General features: G+C 42.6%; 1 protein-coding gene across 1 annotated transcript; it reads right to left on the bottom strand.

The window, feature by feature from the left end:
- Nucleotides 1-2,067: 2,067 nt before the first annotated feature.
- On the bottom strand, nucleotides 2,068-24,260 carry CRNKL1 (crooked neck pre-mRNA splicing factor 1). The gene is made up of 14 exons (XM_059898322.1): nucleotides 24,111-24,260; nucleotides 22,345-22,497; nucleotides 21,409-21,500; nucleotides 20,423-20,581; nucleotides 19,798-19,964; nucleotides 11,314-11,492; nucleotides 9,983-10,153; nucleotides 8,053-8,244; nucleotides 7,076-7,135; nucleotides 6,329-6,409; nucleotides 5,342-5,581; nucleotides 4,081-4,182; nucleotides 3,381-3,629; nucleotides 2,068-2,433 (listed from the first exon to the last, which is right to left on the bottom strand). Exons 1-14 carry the CDS (start codon nucleotides 24,159-24,161, stop codon nucleotides 2,248-2,250), a joined length of 2,082 nt encoding a protein of 693 aa, XP_059754305.1. The 5' UTR covers nucleotides 24,162-24,260; the 3' UTR covers nucleotides 2,068-2,247.
- Between the last annotated feature and the right edge of the window lie 75 nt (nucleotides 24,261-24,335).

The raw sequence follows: 24,335 nt of genomic DNA, 5'->3' as shown, positions 1-24,335 counted from the left end.
ATTTTTCATTTATATACAAAGCATTGTTTAAATGCTTACTTGGACAGTCCCTGCCCAGCACACTTAAGCGTCCTTCTTATTGCAAAGTTCTTCCCAGATACTTGTTTCCATACTGCCGGTCTCAGGTCGTTTCTTTGTCTAGTCTCACAGTGCTTTGCTTAAATCCTGCCTTTCAAAATACAAAAAGATGCTAAAATAAAGGGGAAAAAGAACCTAATTCCCAAAGAAAGGCCATGTAATTAGATCACAGGCTAACCACATATTTTCTTGTGTAGTTTTCATCGCATGCAATATCTGAAAATATCCAGTGAGTAAAAGTAGCTAAAGAAAACGAAATAAATCACAGAAATGATTATTAAAATCCTGTTACTTTTGAAAAGACTTATTTTGGTGGAGTTGAGGGTGAGAGAGAAGTGAGGTTCTCCCAGAAGAGTAATTTTTTCTTTCATGCATTTCACACTGGCACGTTACCTGCCTGAAAGTGGCCTTAGGAGTTTACATGAGAACTTGACTGCTATTTTTTTTCCTTACACACACATGCGACACAAACAGAACATGATCATGATTAGTCACTTAGAGTAGCATGTGGCCTGTTCTCATCTCACCCCACGGCCCTGTGCACTTAGCCAACTCAGAGCACAGTGCCCCTCTTCGCTGACTGGACAGACCCTGGAACTCAACAGTCAGAGCCTATGATCCCAGCAGCCGACGCTGGTCAGGTGACTGAAGCAGCGAGGCTAAGAGTAGGTTGCTTTCACCTGCTAGTCCTGTTTCCTTCTGCCCCCAAACGATTTTCAAGATACAATTTAACACTATATTGATTAGCTTTTATTCCCTTGGGTGAATAATACACTTGAAAATGTAATAATAAATTTGCAAACAATAAATTTGCTAATTGGCCTTATAGGTGAAAAAACACAAAGAGATGGTTCTAGTCAAACAGCTTGCGCAGTGAACAAAAAAAAATAGGCTTGAGAAATATAGGCTGGATTAAAGGAAACAACCTCTCAGATGAGTTAATTAAGGCAAGTATTTTTTGCCTGAGAATATAAGCATATCAGCCAGCACATTATCATCTTGTGCTGCTTTGTTTCATGACTTAGCATATAGTTACCTCAGCTGTTTTTCACGTTCTAAATCGAGGCTAAGTTGAATGTGTCAGGTTTTACAGGTAGACAGTCTACTGCAGCATGCTGGGCAACATTTATTGGTGGTCTAGGTAGAGATGATTCCCTTGTCCATTAAGTTTGGGAAACACAGCCAGCATTGCACCTGGGGATTCATAATGTATAGGAGTGTTATCAAGGGCCCTGAGAAGCCTAACGATAAAGAGATTTGTCAACAAGGCTTCCCAAACTCACTGGAGCATGGGACATTGTTTTTCACAGCTCTTAACATTACTGTTCTTTAAACAAGCCACTGCAGAGCTCAACCAGTTTGGGAGACTGATTACAGCATAAGTGAAATTAAACTAAAATGTTTTTGGTAAAAGACCTTGTTCAGAAATACAGTAACTAAATTATTTTCTAACTCGTGTTTTCAAAAACACTTAGTATAAATGGCCATTAAGAAGGTACAGCTATTTAGAAGTTAAATTAATCTAAGCACATTCAATTCCACAAGAAATGAACATATTTAAGAAAGTGGCCAGGAATGAACATTTTATTGAGCACTTACTCTGTGCCAGGAATACTCCCTTTCTAATTTAATCTTCAAAATGAGCTGGCAAAAGCCCATTTTATGAGTGAAGAAACTGAAAATAAAGGTTAAGTTATGTATCACCAAGTGGCAGAGCTGGGAATGGAACTCAAGTCAGTGTGACTCTTAAGATGTAAATAAGTTACAGGATTCAGATGAATGCATAAAACATCTTTAGGAAGAAGGCAAGCATGAGAAAACTTCACCTGAAAAGCTACTGTGAAATGTAACTGAGAACTTCTAAAAAAAGACTCTTCCAAAATTTTGCAGTTCCATCTAAAAGACACGCTAAGTGTTACCTTAATGAGATTTCCTAATGCATGATGCATTAGGACAACACAAAATGTTGAGACTCAGACAAAGAAATCCAACAGTTAAAAAAATTCGTTTACTTGCAACCCACCCCTAACTAACCCAAGAACCTTTTAAAAATAATTCAAAAGTAGCTGCCAAAGATTCCCATCAATTCACCACTGGTGAAATATCCAAAAACTTACAGGAGTTGCAAGAGTTCCAAACTATAAATCTACAAAAATAATAAAACGTCTCTCAACAGGAAGAGGAAGGCCCGGATTCCTGCTCGGCAACGTCCGCATCTGGGTCTTGCTCGCCAGGCTCCTTCTCCTGCTGCTGTTTCTTCCACAGTTTGGCCATGGCCAGGAGCTTGAGGTTGGGCTGGTTGGCAGCATCTTCCGGAAAGATGTAATCGTAGTATTCTTCCCAGCCTGCATCCGACTGCAGGAAAAAAGTAAAACAGTTAAAAGATAAGCTAACACATGGCTGGAATACATTTCAGTTAAAGTGGAGAATTCTCACTGAGAAACCCAGGGTTCAAATTCAACTTATCTTCATTATGCAAAACAACATCAAAGTCTACTTGGAAAGTAGAATTTTCAAAGAGAAATTAGAAGGGCCTAGCCCAGTAGAGTGGGAGTGAGTAATTGCTGTTGGATGGGTGTCGCTGCAGCTGTAGCTCACTGAGAGCTACAACCTGGTGGAAAATGCCCTAAAAATCTAAGCATAGCTCCTGTATGGTCAATCAAGAAGACAGTCAGTGTCTTCAACCCCATCTTGCAGTCTTACGTGTGAGTCTTTAAATTTTTAAAGATTTACTTAGTATTAACCCAGTAGTGAAAGCCATAAATCTGTGATTATCCTGACTCCCTGCCTTTGCATCCCACCTCCAATCGGGCACTGATTTCACTTCCTAAAGGTCGCCCTGGTCCCAGCTCCCAACACCACCTTGCTTTGCTTACAATAGCCTCCCGACAGACCCTCCTCCAACGAAGCCCCTCAAATCAACCCGCAGGAGACACCAACTGTGTCAGAGCTTTACTACAGCCTAAAAAGCCTTCTCTGGATTGGCTCCTACCTAAAGGCTGAGTTTCAATTCCCTCCACCCTGACCTCCTGGCTTAATGCTCTGGAAATACATTTCATACAGTTTCTGGAACCAAGCACCAGGAAGAACCTTTGCCAACCCCCACCCCCCGTTCTCCAGCCCTGGGTGGACCATACACCCTGCTGTGTTGCCATGGTAGCCAGACTGTGACTGTCTCCTCCTCCAGCTGTCAACCCCCTTTCTCAGATTGTATACATGCCACTTAAAAGTACACATTTCAAAGTCGGGTGCATTTCTGCTCAGCTGGCATGAAAGGACCAGCTCAGCGGCTCAGTTCTTACCCCATCATCAGCTTGGACCTTTCTTCTCTTCTTGACTTTCTCTGGCATGAGTTTGTCTACTCTCTCCTTATCTGATACTGTTCCAAATTCATCTTCAAAGCTTCGCCAAGATTCCAGCAGCATAAGTCTCTCTTCCTTTTCTTCACAGTTTCGCATGGTTTTGTTAGCCTCTTCATAAATTTGTCTGCATTTAGCCAAACTTCCTTCCTTCCCTGAGGACAACTCAAACTGTGCAAAACTGATCCATACCTTAAAAGATATTATTACAGAACCAAATTAACCATGTCACCCAGAAAACAACGTCATAATACAGCTAATTTCTCGTTAGTGACATCTGAGCATAGTAACGTGTTCATCTCTAGTATTCCAATACAACATATTGACTAGATGCTTCTATATAGTAATGCTGAAGCAGTCTGCTTCTATATCCAATTAGGTGTCTGAAATAGTCTCAAAATCCTGAAGTTTAATTTTTTATTCAACCCTACGGTATCCAAGTTATTTACACGCAGTATAAACATTGACCTGGTATAAGCTTAACATTCCAAAGTCGTCTGAGACTCACAAGCTCTCTGTAAAAGGAAGTCATTTAAAATAAATATATTAAAAAATCCCACACACTTAAAATATATAAATACACTATTTCTTCTGGACTGCTGATTCAAGCAAAATCAAAGACAACCCACAAAGCACAGGATACCTTGACATGTTGTGTCCGTTGAAGCAATCGTCGGTAAAGATTTCGTGTTCTTTCAGTTTCTTCCTGCTCAATTTCAAAATCAATATATGATTTCCAAAGCACCTAAGAAAGATAACTTCATAGATCAGTCTTGACATTTAAGAAGCAACATGCTCCTATCCAAAGCACAGCCTAACTAGCATTCCAATCTAGGAAATCTAGGAACCTAGAACTTTCATGACCAATTAAGGAACAGACCGTATGTGGATACAAGAAATAATACTGGTGTTTACAGACTGGCCAAAATTTGGCTAAGAGTCTACATTATAAGAAAAAAGACCTTGGGTTCATTTTCAGATTCTCTTCTGGACTTACCAAGAAGAGCAGGGAAACTTGCCAAACCTCCCAGGCACTGTCTTGAGGCTGCCACATACCAAGGACTTGCGGGGAGAAAACAGGCCTGGATCAGCCACTGCACACCGTTTTTGCCTCCATTCTAAATTCCCTGATGTGCCTGAGTCCAACTCAACAAGCATCCAGGGCACAGCTGCCCACCCGCTTGGCACAGCCCGTCAGGGCACAGGGACCAGGAAGATGTGGCCCGGACGCCTGGAGGCCGCAGTCTGTGGAGTGGTTGAGGCCAAGTGATGGGACCAGTGACACATAAAGCCCTGCCCAGTGCAGTCGGCGGGGCCTGGTGAACTGCTCAGTGCAGGGTCACACCCGAGCAAGAGTCCCTGTGCGAGCTCAGTGGTTCCTGAGAGGTTCGCGCTGTCCTAGCTGTGGTTTGGCGCCACCTCGCGGCTCAAGCTTAGATCCTGACGGGATGATTTCAGGCCCTGTGGCCAGCCGGGCCGGCCTGGACAGGGGCAGTGGTACCTCCAGGAACATCCTAGTTTAGTGAGAGCCTAATCCAGGCAAAACTGCACCAGAGGGATCCCGGGCTGTGCAGTCTCAACCTTTACCTCCCTTGTTCTCCGGGTGGCCTTGACTGCACTGCCCTGGGCTCATCCTCTTTAGCCTTCTGTTAAGAGAAAGGGAGGAAGATCCCACCCATAAGATCCCAATTCATCCTGGTGTCACAGTGGGGCTGTGCTGTGCTGTGCTACCCGACTAGAGAGGGCTGCTTCCTGTCTCCAAAACAGGAAGTCCTAATCTGAGTGGAAAAGACTATAGGTGAGATGGTCTTTATGCTTTAAGAGGCACACATATTCAGAAGGTCATCTGAGGTAACACTGGGCAAGCATCTAAGATAAAGCCATAGTCACCCCGTGGGCCTCACCTCCGGCATGTCCAAACGTGGCTGACTGATGGCTAACTCGTAGATGGCCCGGGCTCTCTCGATATCGCCAAGGATTGTCTCTAATTCTGCAAATTTAATCCAAGAGGTACAATTTTCAGGCCCAAATTCCAGGAACTTTTCATAAAGCTTCCGGCATCTGTCAAATTCTCGAAGCTGTAGCTCCAGTTCTATGTAACCTTTAAATAACTTGTTCTTTGGACACTTGCCTATGGAAGTTCCCTGGAAAAGAAGACAACCGACCACTGTGATGCCCGAGTGGGTCTGACGTGTGCAGACATCCTCAGCCTAGCCTAGAAGCTGTTCTCCGCTAAGCAAGAGCCTTGGCACGTCAACATGGCACACCACCCTCTCCCTCTGCAGTATCGCACTGCTCAAACTGGCTCGACAGAGACCAAAGGAAACCTTCCAATTCACTTAGCTGTCAAGTGGGCCTGTTTCGCAAGAGATAGTGTTCCAGAACCGTTTGGAAAACTATTTTGAATTTCACCTGGTTTCTCAGGATGTCCTAGTGAATGCGGATGTCAGATGGACAACACCTCCCATGAGTAAAAGGATAATCAAGGGACGAACCCTGCTGCCCACAGCCAGGGTGAGAGTAGCTTACCAAAAGGACAGCTGCATCTGATCCTATTAAGAAATTTTAGAACACTTGTTAAGAGGAAGGTGCACTTAATACACCAAAAATCTTGTACAGGATCAGAATACTAAAGATCTAAGATTCAATGTCTCTAGCCGGAGGAAAGATCTGGTAACTGGCAGCTCTAACTGTTCAATGTTGACACAGAATAACTTAAGTATCATCACCCAATCTTTCTTCAAAGGCCGTGCTTTCGAACAAGTCTCAGGTTATAAAGGCACAGTGTTTCTGCTGCCTTCTCAGGAGGAATTACATAACCTGTAAGCATTAAGATTTTAATTTCCTTCTCAAAGGACTTCATGATGCATCTTGAGCCTTTCTTTACTCACCAAAGCTCTTCTGGCAAATGGTAAATTTTTCTGTCTTATTTCAAACTGTGCATACAGTAACCACATTTTGGCAAATGTGAACTAGAAAACAAAAGCACAAAAACTCACGTAAGTTAAATTTAAATTAACAAGGGCCACAGACGAACTTCCCTAAAGCTTCAGAGATAGGATGGACATATCTTCTCATTTATAAGCTAAGATGACAATATTTGCCAGAAATTAGGAACAGTCATCTAGACACTTCATTATAACACAGGGCTCTGCAGCCCCTACTGAGAGGCGGCTTTGTTTGTGGGTGTGCTGTGATCAGGCAGAATACGCCCCTCTCTTCTAGAAGGCAACTCGGTCAACACCTCTGTCTCTCATGCTGGGAAATACACAGAGATCACGTGTCAACCATTCCCAGGACACACGTGTTCCCTGCGCCTGTGGACGACCACGCAGGTGCCAGCAGCCGGTTGGCTGTGCCCTCTCATGCTGAGCTCAGTCTCTTCTGATTACCATCCTCCTGGAATTTCTCCATTAGCATCTGTATCAGTCATTGGTCACTTAACACAGGCTGTCCGCTCAACTAGACTGTAAGCTGTTTTCAGAGACAAAGAGTGTATCTTATTCTTATTTATGTTTTCCACAGAGCCTAGCACAGGGAAGAGCCAATCAATAAACATGATTCCACTGAATTATTTCACAAGTAACAGATGCAGGAGTTTGATGTGTCTGGAACAGAACACTTAAGAGCAAACATACCTTTTTATGAGGAATGAGTTCCAAAGAGGCTTGGTAAACTTGTCTTGTCCTCTCGGGATCCTGCATTAGGATACGAAATTTGCACAAAATATTCATGTCTATTACTAATACCAATTTCACTATTACTAATAAAAATGTACACCCCTAACATTGAATATGTTTCTACAAGTTATTTTCAAACACTGATTGCATTTATGATCAAAATTGAACTGCCTTTGGCCATCAAACTTTGATCACAGAATCACCCACAATACAGCCCTCAAACTCTTTAGCCTGATGGCAGAAACAAAGATGTTCTACAGTCTCGGATCAGCAGCAGAAAGTTAACCTTTTCCTATTAACTTACACACAACCAATTTCTGAAAATTTGCTAAAAGTAAGCATGTGCAATCCAGCTGTGATCCCTCTTCATGAGAAAACCCAGGAAACTATAAATAATGAAACTAAGGGCTAGTTCATTGTTCCCTTTCAAGTTCCAAGTAATAACCTTGTTGCACCTCAAGGTTTAAAAAAAATACAGCAAAACTAAAAACCACCTCCCCTGTGTCCACTACAGGTGTATAGAGTTTAAAATGTGGCAGAGGGGACTTCCCTGGTGGCACAGTGGTTAAGAACCCGCCTGCCAACGCAGGGGACGCGGGTTTGATCTCTGGTCCAGGAAGATCCCATATGCCACAGAGCAACTAAGCTCGTGCACCACAACTACTGAAGCCCGCACACCTAGAGCCTGTGCTCCCTGCAACAAGAGAAGCCGCCGCAATGAGAAGCCTGCGCACCGCAACAAAGAGTAGCCCCCACTCCCTGCAACTAGAGAAAGCCTGCACGCAGCAACAAAGACCCAAAGCAGCCAAAAAAACCCCAAAAAACAAAAAACAAACAACCTTATAAAATGTGGTATCAGTTCGCAGCCGCGCCAGCAGGGCCAAGGCACAGGGGGAGGAGCCCGCCCCCACCCACCCCAGGACTCGGCTCTGCACCTTCGCCTCCAGCTCCTCGTAGAGGGCGTAGTTGATCCACAGGTAGATGTAGCGCTTCCAGTGCCTCTTCTCCTGCACGGGCGGCACGTTGGCAATGGCTCGCTCGTAGACTTCCCGCACCGTCTCTGCCTCTGCGTCGCTTTCCACCAAGCGCAAGTAATCGAACCATGCGTCGTAGTTGTGCGGGTTAGCCTAGAAAGACAAGGTTAATAATTAGAAACCAGGGCTTCCCTGGTGGCGCAGTGGTTGAGAGTCTGCCTGCCAATGCAAGGGGACACGGGTTCGAGCCCTGGTCTGGGAGGATCCCACATGCCGCGGAGCAACTGGGCCCGTGAGCCACAACTGCTGAGCCTGCGCGTCTGGAGCCTGTGCTCCGCAATAAGAGAGACCGCGACAGTGAGAGGCATGTGCACCGCGATGAGGAGTGGCCCCCGCTTGCCGCAGCGGGAGAAAGCCCTTGCACAGAGACGAAGACCCAACACAGCTAAAAATAAAATAAATAAATAAATTTAAAGATATTCAAAAAAAAAATAATAATAATAATTAGAAACCAAACCCAGAGCTGCACCTGTGGGACTATGTGAGCTGAAAGAAGGCAGCAGGCTGACTTTCTGTACTCTAGCAAATTTTTTCTAGACTTTACAGGCTATTTCATTTAAAAATACCATTCTTGAGATTCTATAATAGAAAAGGAAAAGGACTATAGAAGACAAACTGTTAGCCAGAGGTCCCCCCAGCAAAGCCCCTTGTATCTACAACAGCTTATTTTTTTGGACTATACCAATTTTTCATTTTTTTTCAAGAAGGTATGAGTGGAAAGATGACTTAGAGACAAATACATAAAGATCGATAACAACTAATGTTTTCTGCTCTCTTGTTTTTCTAATGAAGCAGCAAACGGTAACCAGAGCAGCCCCTGTTCCGGTGGCACCCTGGGTGCCTCTCCCCCGCAGGGTGAAGGGTGCCAGCTCCCCATCTTCCCCACACCGGCAGCCACCACACTTGGCTGAGTAAGGACCCCTGCTGGAGGGTCTGGCGCACACGAGCGGGTGACGTGGAGATGAAGCACACTGAGAACTGGTTTGTGGAAGCAGTATCCATTGGTGGGTCAGTCATTCCCGCCAGAGTGAAATGTGACTGTCTCATCTCCTGCTCCAGGACTTTCTGCAACTGCCCTGATTCCCGCCCATTTTCCAAGCCTGCTCCTCCAGCTTCCCTATTGATTCTGTACACCTCCCAGTATCTATAGCTATGAAAACAGACATCTATTTTTTCCATAAGTGTCTTTGTTTGTGTATGTGACTCCACAGCACCACTATGCCTAGATTTAAAATCCCGATGGAATTACACACCATGCTCACAACTGCAAAACCTGTCTTTTCAATTAACAGCAATACGTCTTGAACATATCTTGCTGACCCCATTTAACACCAGACTTAGTCCTTTGTTTGGAGATATCTTAATCAATTTGGCCAAGCAGAAGTATTTTAAAATACAGAGCAGAGCAGTAAAGGAAAACACTACTACCTCTGAATTCAAATCAAAATAGTACGCTACAGACAGAAATGAGAATGGAACCCTAACTACAATACGTCTTTTGTTCAAGCAATTAAGCCAAAAGGTAATGTATAAAAATGGGTTTTTTCGATCAATCTCTGACACTTCCATCTTCTTTAAAAAATGAGCTCAAATGGATTTCAGACTGCTTTTGCTCAAGTTCTTTGTGTACAATCAGCAACCAACAAAGTGACTTCCAACATGCGAGTGGCAGAGCAAATCCAAGCGCTGTCTGCTTGCCTTTTCTACCAGCCCCGTTTACCTCCCCACCTGGAACGCCAATTTACTGCAGACACATGACGGAGAGCGATGCTGTCGCCCAGGACTAGCCAGCAGGTCCCTGCCAGCACAACGACTCACCGCCAGCGCTCACCTTCACCTCCTCCTCGTACTGGAACCTCCGTTTGCTCACGATGATGTCTTCAATGCCCCGCCTGTCACCAAACTTCTTCTCAAAGACGGTGTAATTTTTAAAGAGCTCCTGGGCTTCCTGCTTTGAAATTCGATCCAGGGCGTACTTATAGATCACTCGTACCCTCTCAAACTGAAAGCAGACAGGATGATTATCTTCCAGAACACAGCACTCTCATTCTAGCCACAACTTGAAAAGTAATTATGACATAAAACATTACTTGTAAGTTAGATTATGAGGCCTCAAAATGTCCAAAGTATGACTTTTCTTCTCCCTTTTGTTGAGGTACTTTCAGCCAGGATGGACAGACACTATCCTCTGAGCCCCACATTTAACAGTGTTCCTAACGCTGCCAGCTGGACGTCGTCCGCACATCGCAGACTCACCCGAGCTCGCTCCTCCCACCCAGCTGGGTCGTTGTCAGACTCCCCCCGTCCTGGGGAGTCACACCCCCCACCGTGATCACACACCTGCTCTGGCAGGGGCCTCCCCAACTCCTCTCTCCTGCATTCCTCACACTCGCTGCGCTTCCACAGCCCAGCCCTTTCTACCTCCTCAACACAGCTCTTCACTTCTCCCCAGGCCCCTGCCGACCCACCTCCATTTCTCCCTGGACCATGTGAAAAGCGCCCCCATGCCCACTCTGCCGTCCTCCCCCCAATACACTCTGCATGAACCAGCCAGAGGCTCCCCTCACAGCACAGATGACAGCCGACCACTTCCTGCTTAAGACCCTCCACACTTCCCACCAGCCTGAGGAATCTGAACTCACCTCTGGGACCTGTGCAAGACCCTGCACTCAGATCCCAGCCAACCCCTCCCAATCCTGTATTATTTGAGCTACATTACAGGATTATTTTCCATACATACTATGGGAGAAAATAACTGACTTCTTCTGGGGCAATCTCTGTTTCCATTTCATATTCTGTTCTCTGTACTGAGGGCTCTGGGCTTTTTGTTTCCCAGGTTCATTACCTGTAAAGCCCTTTAATCAGGGTATCAAATGACTCTCAGTTTACAGATAATAGTCTCATTCTAGGTTTAAAGACTTAATTTTGAAGCAGAGCACAACAAAATTAAGACAGTTATAATATAATCCATAATCACTAACTCCCAATCTGCAGCTTGGCCAGATATATGCTGTTTTCCTTGAGAAATCACATTTTCATATTTTGAAAGCATTTTCTCCAAGGATAAGTGAATAAGAAAATGTAAGTGAACTCAATGTGCACAAAAAGTAATCTTTTCTAAGCTGTTCTGCAACATAATCAAGTTCCTTTAAATTTACTTACTTCTTTCTGATTTTCCTCAAATTTGGCAAAGGCAACATAAAGGTGTTCATCCATATGTTCATCCCCAAAGAATTCGACAGCTCTCTCATACACCTTCCGCGCATGGGCAAAGTAACCATGCTTTTCTTCAAAGCGGGCATACTTGATCCAGTTCTTCACATCAGGGTGCACAAGAACAAGTGAGCGGGATTAAAGAAAAACCAGGCAGAACAATGTGGCTTAAAAAACAAAAACCCAAACCCAGAACCTCAACAACACACACTATGGGTGGCTACAGGGGTGATAAAACATGTACAAAGGTGGAGACCCACTAACCTGTGACCACCCAAGCGGCCGTGTCTTGTTTGTGTGGCCTCCTCCAATGCTTACTCAGTATTTTAGGAGTGGTACAAACAGCAGTTTGGAGCCACGAAAAAGCTGAAGCCTATGACTAGCCATGTGATCTGGACAAGTCATTTATCTTATCTAAGCCTCAGTTTTATCATCTATAAATAGAGGAAAATAATACTAACCAACCTCATTTGATGACTGCCAACTTTAAATGAGAAAAATGTGTGTAAAGCTCTTAGCAATTTCAGGCCAAAAGAATGTGCTCAACAAATGGCACTTTTTGTAGTATCTGCTCAGTAACATTAATATTTGAATTACTGATTAAGAAAAAAACATGTGGGAGGAGTCAAGATAGCTGAATAGGAGTACATGGAGCTCACCTCACCCCACAAATACATGAAGAATACATCTACAAATGGAACAGTTCTCACAGAGCACCTGCTGAACACTTGCAGAGGACCTCAGATACCTGAAAGGGCAAGAAAGATCCCTGCGTAACCAGGTAGGACGAAAGAAAGAAACAAAAAGAAGAGGAAGGGGGATGGGACCTGTGCCCCTTTGGGGGAGCTGAAGGAGTGGGGAGGTTCCCGCACCCAGGGAAGCCCCCTCCCTGATGGGGAGATCAGCTGGGACAGAAGAGGAGCTTCAGGGAATTGCAGAAGAGCACAACAACTGGTCTGTGGCAGGCAGGACAGAGTGTGACTGACAGATGGTCCCTGCCTCAGCCCTGCACACCCCAACCTGAGATGTGTGTCTGCCGGTGCAGAAGGGGCTGGGTGCTGGAACGTGGCATTGGAGAGCAGATCCGGGGAGAAGACTGCCGTTGGCTGCACAGAGACAGCCTGGAGGGACAGGAGTTTGGAGCTCCGCCACCAGGAACATTTGTGGAGGAAGCTGAGGCTGCCATTGCAGCCTCCTTCCCCACGTACCAGGCCCTGCCTCCACGCGCACTGGGAGGGACTCCCGCCTGGGTGGGCTTGAACACCCCGATTCCTGGCCCAGCCCCCTCCGACCTGAACCCAAGGAGGAACAGGCCAAGACACATATTAATCAAAGTGACAAAAATTAAATACAAAGAAATAATATCAAAGCAACAAGGGAAAAGCAACAAATAACACACAAGGAATCCCCATAAGGTTATCAGCTGATTTTTCAGCAGAAACTCTGCAGGCCAGAATGGAGTGGCACCATATATTTAAAGTGATGAAAGGGAATAACGTACAACCAAAAATACTCTACCCAGCAAGGCTCACATTCAGATTCGATGGAGAAATCAAAAGATTTACAGATAAGCGAAAGCTAGGAGAATTCAGCACCTCCAAACCAGCTTTACAACAAATGCTAAAGGTACTTCTTTAGGTGGAAAAGAAAAGGCCACAACTACAAACAAGAAATGGGAAAGCTCACTGGTAAAGGCAAACATAAAGTAAAGGTAGGAAATTATCCACACACAAATATGATATCAAAACCAGCAACCGTGAGAAGAGGAGAATACAAATGCAGGAAATGGGAAACGCACTTGAAATTAAGAGATGAGCAACTTAAAACAACCTTGTATATATATATACATAGATTGCTATATCAGAATCTCATGGAAACTGCAAACCAAAACACTACGATATACACACACACACACACAAAAGCAATCCAAACACAACACTAAAGACAGTCATCAAATCACAAGAGAACAAAAGAGGAAGGGAAGAAAAAAGACCTACAAAAACAAATCCAAAACAATTAAGAAAATGGCAATAAGGACATACATATCAATAATTACCTTAAACGTAAATGGATTAAATGCTCCAATCAAAAGACACAGACTGGCTAAATGGATACAAAAACAAGACCCATATATATGCTGTCTACAAGAGACCAACTTCAGATCTAGGGACACATACAGACTGAAAGCGAGGGGATGGAAAAAGGTATTCCATGCAAATGGAAAGCTGGAGTAGCAATACTCATATCAGACAAAACAGACTTTAAAATAAAGACTGTTACAAGAGACAAGGAAGGACACTACATAATGATCAAGGGATCAACCCAAGAAGATGTAAAATTGTAAATATAGATGCACCCAACATAGAGCACCTCGATACATAAGGCAAATGCTAACAGCCATAAAAGGGGAAATCGACAGTAACACAGTAATAGTGGGGGACTTCAACACCTCACTTTCATCAATGGACAGATCATCCAGACAGAAAATCAATCAGGAAACACAGGCCTTAAATGACACATTAGACCAGATAGACCTAATTGATATTTACAGAACATTCCATTCGAAAGCAGCAGAATACACTTTCTTCAAGTGCATATGGAACATTCTCCAGGATAGATCACACATTGGGCCACAAATCAAGCCTCGGTAAATTTAAGAAAATTGAAATCATATCAAGCATCTTTTCTGACCACAACACTATGAGATTAGAAATCAATTACAGGAAAAAAACTAAAAAACACAAACACTTGGAAGCTGAACAATATGTTACTAAACAACCAAGGGATCACTGAAGAAATCAAAGAGGAAATCATAAAATACCTAGAGACAAATGACAACAAAAACACAACAGTCCAAAACCTACTGGATGCAGCAAAAGCAGTTCTAAGAGGGAAGTTTACAGCAATACAATCTTACCTCAGAAAACAAGAAAAACCTCAAGTAAACAACCTAAACTTACACCTAAAGCAACAAGAGAAAGAAGACAACAAAAACCCCAAAGTTAGTAGAAGGAAAGTAAGCATCAAGTTCAGAGCAGAAATAAATGAAATAGAGAGAAAAAAACAAAAGGAAAAAAAAATCAATGAAACTAAAAGCTGGTTCTTTGAAAAGATAAACAAAACTGATAAACCTTTAGCCAGACTCATCAAGAAAAAAAAGGGAGACGTCCCAAATCAATAAAACTAGAAATGAAAAAGGAGAAGTTACAACTGACACCACAGAAAAACCAAGGATCATAAGAGACTACTAAAGCAACCATACGCCAATAAAATGGACAACCTAGAAGAAATGGACAAATTCTTAGCAAATTCTTAGAAAGATACAACCTTCCAAGACTGAACCAGGAAGAAACAGAAAACATGAACCGACCGATCTCAAGTACTGAAGTTGAAACTGTGATTAAAAACTTCAAACAAACAAAAGTCCAGGACTAGATGGCTTCACAGGTGAATTCTATTGAACACTCAGAGAAAAGTTAACACTGATTCTTCTGAAACTTTTCCAAAAAATTGCAGAGGAAGGAATACTCCCAAGTTCATTCTACAAGGCCACCATCATCCCGATACCAAAACCAGAAAAGGTACCACAAAAAAAGAAAATTACAGGTCAATATCACTAATGAACACAGATGCAAAAATCCTCAACAAAATACTAGCAAACCTAATCCAACAATACATTAAAAGGATCATACACCATGATCAAGTCGGATTTATCCAAGGGATGCAAGGATTCTTCAATATCTGCAAATCAATCAGTGTGATACACCACATTAACAAACTGAAGAATAAAAACCATATGATCATCTCAATAGATGCAGAAAAGGCTTCTGACAAAATTCAACACCCATTTATGATAAAAACTCTCCAGAAAGTGGGCACAAAGGGAACATACCTCAACATAATAAAGGCCATATATGACAAACCCACAGCTAACATCATACTCAACGGTGAAAAACTGAAAGCATTTCCTCTAAGATCAGGAACAAGGCAAGGATGTCCACTGTCACCACTTTTATTCAACATAGTTTTGGAAGTCCTAGCCATGGCAATCAGAGAAGAAATAAAAGGAATCCAAATTGGAGAGAAAGTAAAACTGTCACTGTCTGCAGATGACATGATACTATACTTAGAAAATCCCGAGGATGCTACCAGAAAACTACTAGAGCTCAATCTGGTAAAGTTGAAGGATACAAAATACACAGAAATCTCTTGCATTCCTATACACTAACAACGAACAATCAGAAAGAGAAAATAAGGAAACAATCCCATTTACCATCACATCAAAAATAATAAAATACCTGGGAGTAAACCTATTACCTAAGAAGGCAAAACACTTGTACTTACAAAACTATAAAATGCTAATGAAAGAAATCAAAGATGACACAAACAGATGGAAAGATATAACATGTTCTTGGATTAGAAGAATCAGCATTGTCAAAATTACTATACTACCCAAGGCAACCCAGAGATTCAACGCAATCCCTATCAATGGCATTTTTCACAGAAGTAAAAAAAAAAATTTTTAGTCTGTATGGAAACACAAAAGACCCCAAACAGCCAAGGCAATCTTGAGGAAAAAAAAGAGTTGGAGGAATTAGGCTCCCTAGCTTCAGACTATATTACAAAGCTACAGTCATCAAAACAGTATGGTATTGGCACAAAAACAGAAATATAGATCAAGAGAACAGGATAGAAAGCTCAGCGATAAACCCACACACCTATGGTCAACTAATCTATGACAAAAGAGGCCAGAATATAAAATGGAGCAAAGATAACCTCTTCAATAAGTGGTGCTGGGAAAACTGGACAGTTACATGTAAAAGAATGAAATGAGAACACTCCCTAACACCATACACAAAAATAAACTCAAAATAGATTAAAGAACTAAATGTAAAGCCAGATACTCTTAGAGGAAAACAGGCAGAACACTCTGACATAAATTGCAGCAATATCTTTTTGGTTCCACCTCCTAGAGTAATGAAAATAAAAACAAAAATAACTGTGACCTAATTAAACTTAAAAGCCCTTGCACATCAAAGGAAACCATAAACAAAATGAAAAGACAACCCACAGAATGGGAGAAAATATTTGCAAACGAAGCAACCAACAAGTAATTAATCTCCAAAATATACAAATAGCTCATGCAGCTCTATATTAAAAAACCAAACAACCCAATCAAAAAATGGTCAGAAGATCTAAACAGACATTTCTCCAAAGAAGACAGATAGATGGTCAAAATGCACATGAAAAGATGTTCAACATCACTAATTATTAGAGAAATGCACATCAAAACTTCAATGAGGTATCACCTCACACCAGTCAGAATGGCCATCATCAAAAAGTCTACAAACAATAAATGCTGGAGAGGGTGTGGAGGAAAGGGAACTCTCTTGCACTGTTGGTGGGAATGTAAATTGACACAGCCACTATGGAGAACAGTATGGAGGTTCCTTAAAAAACTAAAAATAGAACTACCATACGACCCAGCAATCCCACTACAGGGCATATACCCAGAGAAAACCTGAATTCAAAAAGAGTAACGTACCACAATATTCATTGCAGCACTATTTACAATAGCCAGGACTTGGAAGCAACCTAAGTGTCCATCGACAGATGAACAGATAAAGAAGACATGGCACATATATACAATGGAATATTACTCAGCCATAAAAAGAAACGAAATTGAGTTATTTGTAGTGAGGTGGATGGACCTAGAGACTGTCATACAGAGTGAAGTAAGTCAGAAAGAGAAAAACAAATACCAGATGCTAACACATATATATGGAATTAAAAAAAAAAAAAGGATCTGAAGAACCTGGGGGTAGGACAGGAATAAAGACGCAAACACAGAGAATGGACTTGAGGACACGGGGAGGGGGGAAGGGTAAGCTGGGACAAAGTGAGAGAGTGGCATGGACATATATACACTACCAAATGTAAAACAGATAGCTAGTGGGAAGCAGCCACATAGCACGGGGAGATCAGCTCAGTGCTTTGTGACCACCTAGAGTGGTGGGATAGGGAGGGTGGGAGGGAGTCGCAAGAGGGAGGGGATATGGGAATATATGTATATGTATAGCTGATTCACTTTGTGATACAGCAGAAACTAACACACCATTGTAAAGCAATTATACTCCAATAAAGGTGTTTAAAAAAAAAAAACTAAATATAGAACTACCATATGATCCAGCAATCTGGGCATACATCTGGAGAAAACTGTAATTTGAAAAGATACATGCACCCCATGTTCATTGCAGCAGCATTTACAACAGCGAAGACATGGAAACAACCTAAATGTCCATCTACAAAGGAATGGATAAATGAGATATCATACATATATACAATGGAATACTACTCAGCCGTAAAAAAGAACGAAATAATGCCATTTGCAGTAACATGGATAAATCTAGAAATTATCATACTAAGTGAACTAAGTCAGGCAGAGAAAGACAAATATATATCACTTATATGTGGAATTTAATTTAAAAAATGATACAAATGAACTTTTTTTGCAGAGAGAAACAGACTCACCAATACTGAAATCAAACTTACAGTTACCAAAGGGGAAACGTCAGGGGAAGTGATGGATTGGGAGATTGGGATTAACATACACTACTACATATAAGACAGATAACTAACAGGGACCTACTGTATAGCACAGGGAACTCTACTCAATGTTCTGTGGTAACCTATATGGGAAAAGAATCTGAAAAAGAATGGATACATGTATATGTATAACTGATTCACTTTGCTGTACACCTGAAACTAACACAACATTGTAAATCAACTATACTCCAATAAAAATATAAGGAAAAAAAAAAAAAAAGGAAGTTCCCTAGCAGTCCAGTGGTTAGGACTTGGCGCTTTCACTGCCATGGTCCAGGTTAAATCCCTGGTCGGATAACTAAGATTCTGCAAGGTGCATGGCACAGACAAAAAAAATCTTAAAAAAAAAAAGGAAAAAAAAAAAAACATGTCACAAAAGGAAAACTTCTAACCAGAGCCAAGAGAAAGTTCTGAATTACCATTTACTTCTTCACAGGACGTATGTATTTTTAATCTACCTTCCGTGAAGAAATTGTTAATTTCTAAAGTAGTAATACATTCAAATAGGGCAACGATGTAAAAAGTGCAGGCTCTAAAGTGGCTACTGGGTTCAAATCCCATCTCCATCACTACCCGAGAGACCCTCTCCTGCCTGTTTCCTCATCTGTAGAATGAAGCAATTTCCTGAGTCACAGGGCTGTGGTGGGGATTGAATGACAATATCTGTAAAGTGCTTAGAATAATGCATGGCACAAAGCAGGCACTATAAATGCTGTTGTTAAACTAGTAATATCAAAATGAGTGGTCATATTTAAGATGTTAAAATTGCATAATAAAGTTGAGTCTTGTATCTCGCAGTAGTTATTATGAAGCCATTCTGCCTAGCAAATACCATATCACTGCTCCTAGGGGAAATACATACACACACATATATACACACACACACACACACACATCTCACACAGATTGTGATTTTAAATCCTAAAAACAACTAATTTTGGTAGATTCTCTTTTCTTTATTTCATGAAAGAGAAAACAAGTCTCAGAAGTGTTAAGTGACTTGCCTGAGGCCGCCCACTAACTGGTGCCAGAGAAAGGATTCAGCCCTGTCCAGCTGGCCCCAGAGCTGAAGCGTCTCTCTCTCCCCTGTACCGCCCCTCCCATCCCTCGCCCCGGTCATCCTTGCAGGAGAGCAGAGACAGAAGGCAGATGCTCGTCTTGTCTGTCCTCAACTGGGACCATGTGTCTTGGGTGATTCAAATTTTTCATCACTCTGGGCTTGTCTGCAAATGACTGCCAAAGTACCACAAATACTGATTTTGGGTTTACAAATAAACTTTAGCAAGCAGAATTCACAAGTACAAGAACAGTGAAAAAGTAGAATCAACTACTTCAAGTTGCTGAGAGTGCTTTCCTGTGTTACCATCTCCTCTTCGCAGTCAGCCCACAGCGGGAACTTTTATTTTCCTTTCAAAGATGAGGACACCAAGGCTCCAAGGAGTTACCCGACGCATTGAGGTCACACGGCTAGTAAATGGTGACCCTCTAGATCAACTCCAGTACTGGTGCTGATGACCAACGTACACCCCAGAACAAACCAGGACCCACTGCAGCGGCCAGGGCCTTAGGATGTCACCTTCCACAAGGAACCACAGTGTTAATGCCAAAGAATAAACAGACCAAAGTCTCACTGGAAAAGATTCAATTATCCAGACCACAAACTTTTTTTCTGACCAACCTGTGTTCCTAGAAAATATAAACGAAGTCTATGCAGCAGATGTTGACTTCTAGGCCAACACCAATGACCACATGTCCCAACCAGACCACAGCCCCACGGGAGTGCAGCACCTGGGAAAAGGGCACCACACAGACCCGTTCAAAGGATATAGCGCTCATAAATGGTGCGGGCCCGATCCACCTCTTTGTATCTCAGCTCGAAGTTGATGTAGGAGTGCCAGGCCTGCTCCTCTGGCTGCCACTCCATCCAGCGCTCGAACACCTGCCGGGCACCCGCCATGTTCCCCAGCATCTCCTCCATGTACGTGTACTTGTACCTTTAACAAAATCATCCCCAATTATCTGTCATGGTCCAAATGACTTAGGGAAAAACACAGTCTCTGGCAATTTCTAGCTCTAACTTTGTTCAACATGAAGAACATTTAGGGCTTTATCTTCCCTAAAGGTTAAGTCAAACATGTTTTCTTATTAAAATGTAAATCTGAAAAGGATCAACCGTTGGAAAAAAGGATTTTTCTCCTCAAAAGTTGCTTAGTTTGACAAGCTGATTTTTATGCATAAAAGATTACAACCAAAATTTGTTCTGATTACACAGCTATTATACGTTGAGATTGTAACTTAGCAGACTAAAGGACATTAGAAAGTACTGATAGTATGTTTAAAGAAAAAATAAGATGTAAGATTAAATATATATACAACTATAAACAAAATAAATACACAAAAATGTGGAAATTTGCAGTCTACAAAAAGCCATTTCATTAGATCAGAAACGTACCAGAACTGGTTGACGCGAGGCAGAGTCGTTATGGCCCGGTCCCAGATATTTCGGGCATGGTTGACCTGGCGGTTCTTCATTTCCATTTCTGCATATTTCAGCCAGAGTGTAATATTTCGATAGTCCACATCCAAAGCACGTTCGTATATGGATCGAGCCCTAGAGAAGCAAGATTTGGAGGGTATCAGAAACAGTACATGCAACACACATGGCAAGCATTTGAAACCATCTGCAGGGCTCTGCTATTTTGTCAGGTGTTTATCGTGAGCCGGGTTCTGGGCATAAAAAGGTGAAAAGATGTGATGTTCTCAGGAACCTTAACAAGACTTAGAGAAAGACTGACATGCGTGTAATTGCAACGCAATGTGATAAATGTTATAGTCAAGGTCTGCACAAGGAAGTAGAGGGGAAAGAAATAAAAACGTCTGGTGGAAAAGGCCAGGCAGTAGGTAAGAACTTGGAAAAAGGTCCAGAGACCAAGGTGGGGAGGGAGGATGCTCACTGCAGGCAGAGAGAACAGCCAGGTGTCAGGTCGAGGAGGCAAGATGTGCTCACAGAGCAGCAGGTTCTCAGGCCCAGCCAGAGCAGGGGGCATGCTGGGAGAACGCAGAAAGGGGGACAACAGGAAGGCTCAGGCTGTGATGTCATCTTTTTGGCCACTGGTTTTCAGTGGAACAATTTTTATTGTAAAAAAAAAAAAAAAAAATCCCAATATGGAGAAAGCAGATGGAACTGCACTTCTCTGGCTATAAAGTGTGTGCCCATGGCGAGACCCACCTTGGAGAGCCTCCACTGCTCCCCCCCAGGACTGTTCCACCACAGTGGCCCTCACGCCCCTCAAAGGAACCCTAGGGTCCCATGGAACAGACTTTGAAAATTATTACCAGAGGCACGCGCTTTTACTCGTGCTTTAACTTTTTCTATGTTTTAGTATCTGGTAATTTATGAATTTTTATTTATACAATTACATGCTCAGTGATTTTTACCTTTGAATCTCCTTTAGACTCTCTTCCCATTGTGCATATTTTATCCAGTTACTAATCACGGTCCTGTTTTTTCTTATGTTATCTTCAAAAGTCTGGCGAAAGGCAAAAAGGGTCAAGTTAAAGGGAAAGTGACTAAAAATGACATTGTTTTTTGTCTATTGATCTTTGTACTAAGAAGTTTATTTATTTTGCTCTTATTTAAGAGAAATTACATCCTGGAAGCCTTAAGAAATAAGAAACCTACTAAAGAAGGTTATGGTCACAAGCGCTTCCTAAAAGTCTTACATGCAAACAAAGAGAAAAACTTTAGGTAAAAAGAATTATTAGTAGAATTGTTGATATTTTCTCTTATTGCTCATGACAACTAACTGGTACTTTAATATACTCTACACTTTTCCTAATAAGAAAACGTTTTTACCTATTTAAGTCCTCTCAATGTCTCAGAATTTCATACACAGCTCATTGAGGATAACTAATAAGTAGATACAGTAAGATCAGCAGTTTAAAATGATCCCACATCCTAGGGTGAGAAGGTCGGATCAGATCCCCAAGTCTTCTCGTGGCTCGATCCCAGGTTTTACCTCTTAACACACAAGGCGGTACAGACAAAAGAACATAATGCAATCTCACTAATTCCACCCCTCCTCCAGCTGTCTGTTGTTCTGCCTGTTAAACTTCCACTCATCTTTGATTCAGCACCAAACATTCTGTCTCTGATGGATTTAATTTCTTTAAGACAGACAACTCATGGCATATTTCACAGAGCTCAGCACAATGCAATCACCTGGTAACCAGAAGTTATACTATTCATGTGGCTAGAAAAAACACTCACCTCTTCTTAGCTTATAGTCTCTCTTACCAGTGAGGAACTTTTCAAACTCTGACCTATAAATTCCTAACAATATCAACAGACTAAAAGAAATCACATGGACCGACCTTCCTCTTCCTTAGTTTGTAATCATTTAACTCTTCTTCATCTGTGATCTTCTGTTGAGGGGGAGGTGGAAGAAGCTCAAGTTCTCTTTCCTTAGCTTCTCTTAGCAGTTGCTCCGCAGTTATCTGCACCTCAGCTGGGGCTTTGTTTTTCACCTTTTAAGACAGGAGACATTTCTATTTTTAGCAAGTGCTCTTCGCAACAAGGTTTAAGAAACAAATGAACATTTTTCTGGATGTGAACTTTATAAACATTATTACAAGATGCCCTCTTTGCATGACATGCTCCCATTTCTCTATGAAACAAAGTAAAAAAAAGTATTTTCTATCTTATGCAGGGTATCTATTACAAAGCCATAGGTAAAAGCCTCAAGAGACAAGAGAGCAAAACCAGCAAGTTTTCCCTTTTAGAATAGTATAATAATAAACTTCGAGGCTGCCTTGGTAAAATTCTCACAAAAGGTTTTGTTTTATCAAGATGTGTGCCATTTCTTATCTGGCATTTCAACCTCTATTTACAGAATTCTTCAATTTCTGCCCCAGGTGGATAACTGCATTTGACTTTTCATGGCATTTCAAAGACATATTCAGTAAGTTCCCATCATTAGACTGTAAGCTTCTTGAGGTCTCAGAGCTGTGCTGTCCAACACAGCAGCCATGAATCACATTTGGTGAGTCCAAACTGGGCTGCGAGTGTAAAACACACATGGGATTTTGAAGACTTAATATGAAAAAGAGAATAAACTACCTAATTAAACTTTTTATATTCCTTACATGTTGGAATGACACTATCTTGGCTACACCGGTTAAATATAATATATAAATTAAAATTCACGTCACCTGTTTTAACTTTTTAACACAGCTATGAGAAAACTCACAATTACCTATGTGGCTCATGTTATATTTCTATGGGACCCATGGAGCCCAATAAAAGTTTATGGAACTGAATTATAAGAAATATTAAGTATTTAATGCCATGTGTGGAATGATGATGGTGATAATGATAATGACGATGGCTCATACCTAATGAGCATTAACTGCCAGAAGCTGTGCTATGTGCTTTCTACGCATTACCTCACGGGGTCATCTACATGGGTATGTAAAAGACAGGCTCCAGAAACAGACTGGAGGGAGAGTATCTGTAAAGGCTTAGAACAAAGCCTGTCACATATATTAAGCACTCACTAAGTATTAGCCGCCGACGGAAATATCAGAGCGTATCAGATATTTTGTTTAATTGCTTAAATTATGCCAACACACAGCTCTTGTCATCTACTCTCATTCCCTCCACTCTCAGCTGGGAAACTCCTATTCCGCCTTCAAGGGTCAGCTTAACCGTCTCTTCCTCAGCAAAGTTTACGCTGGAAACCCCTCACACAAGCCCAGATGCCACGGCATATTCCACTCGGCCTCAGTAGCCTTTGCAAGGTTGCCATTTTACCCTTAAGGTATCTTACTGGAGGACTGCTCGTCGCCCGCCCTCGTTGGAGCCCCCCAGCGCCTAGAGCTTGCCCGGCTCAGCTGGCCTGTACTGAAGGACCCCACTCCTTCCCCCGCAAAACACCTCCCCACACGACGGCCCCGTGGACACTGGTGTGCCTCCCCGCCCCCCGCCCCCCAGCGGCTGGCCCTTCCCTCCCGCTTCTCCGCGGTCCCGCACGGGGCGCGCCGGCTCCCGGGACCACACGCCTCCCGCCCCGGGCATCACCTAGGCGGAGCCAACCCCTCCCCTAGGCCTCTCTTCCACGAGGCCCCGCGCCGCCGCCTACCTTGGCCACTTTGGGGATCCTCTGCTTCCCGGCCGCGGTGGAGGCCGCCATGGCTGCAGCGGGAGACTCAGGCGACCCCTAGACCCCACAAACGGGCCCAGAGCCCTCGCCCGCACCGCAAAGCTCTCCGACAAGCTGGATCCCGGAACGGGAAGCGGAACTGGCTGGAGTGACCTTTGACCTCCCTCCCGCGCCGTGACGGAGGCAACGTCGTTTCTATGGTAA

The sequence above is a fragment of the Balaenoptera ricei genome, chromosome 15 (genome assembly GCF_028023285.1).
Source record: "Balaenoptera ricei isolate mBalRic1 chromosome 15, mBalRic1.hap2, whole genome shotgun sequence".
NCBI classification, from domain to species: Eukaryota; Metazoa; Chordata; class Mammalia; order Artiodactyla; family Balaenopteridae; genus Balaenoptera; species Balaenoptera ricei.
The sequence above is the reverse complement of the archived record's forward strand: the minus strand, read 5'-3'. Positions and strand labels throughout refer to the sequence as shown.

Excerpts from the sequence above, each read along its gene's own strand:
- CRNKL1 (XM_059898322.1), bottom strand. The coding sequence starts at position 24,161 with ATGGCGGCCTCCACCGCGGCCGGGAAGCAGAGGATCCCCAAAGTGGCC. Across the intron at positions 8,245-9,982 it reads AGTACGAGGAGGAGGTGAAG|GCTAACCCGCACAACTACGA; the intron begins GTGAGCGCTGGC and ends TTGTCTTTCTAG. Across the intron at positions 5,582-6,328 it reads CATTTGCCAGAAGAGCTTTG|GGAACTTCCATAGGCAAGTG; the intron begins GTGAGTAAAGAA and ends CTTCTTTTCCAG.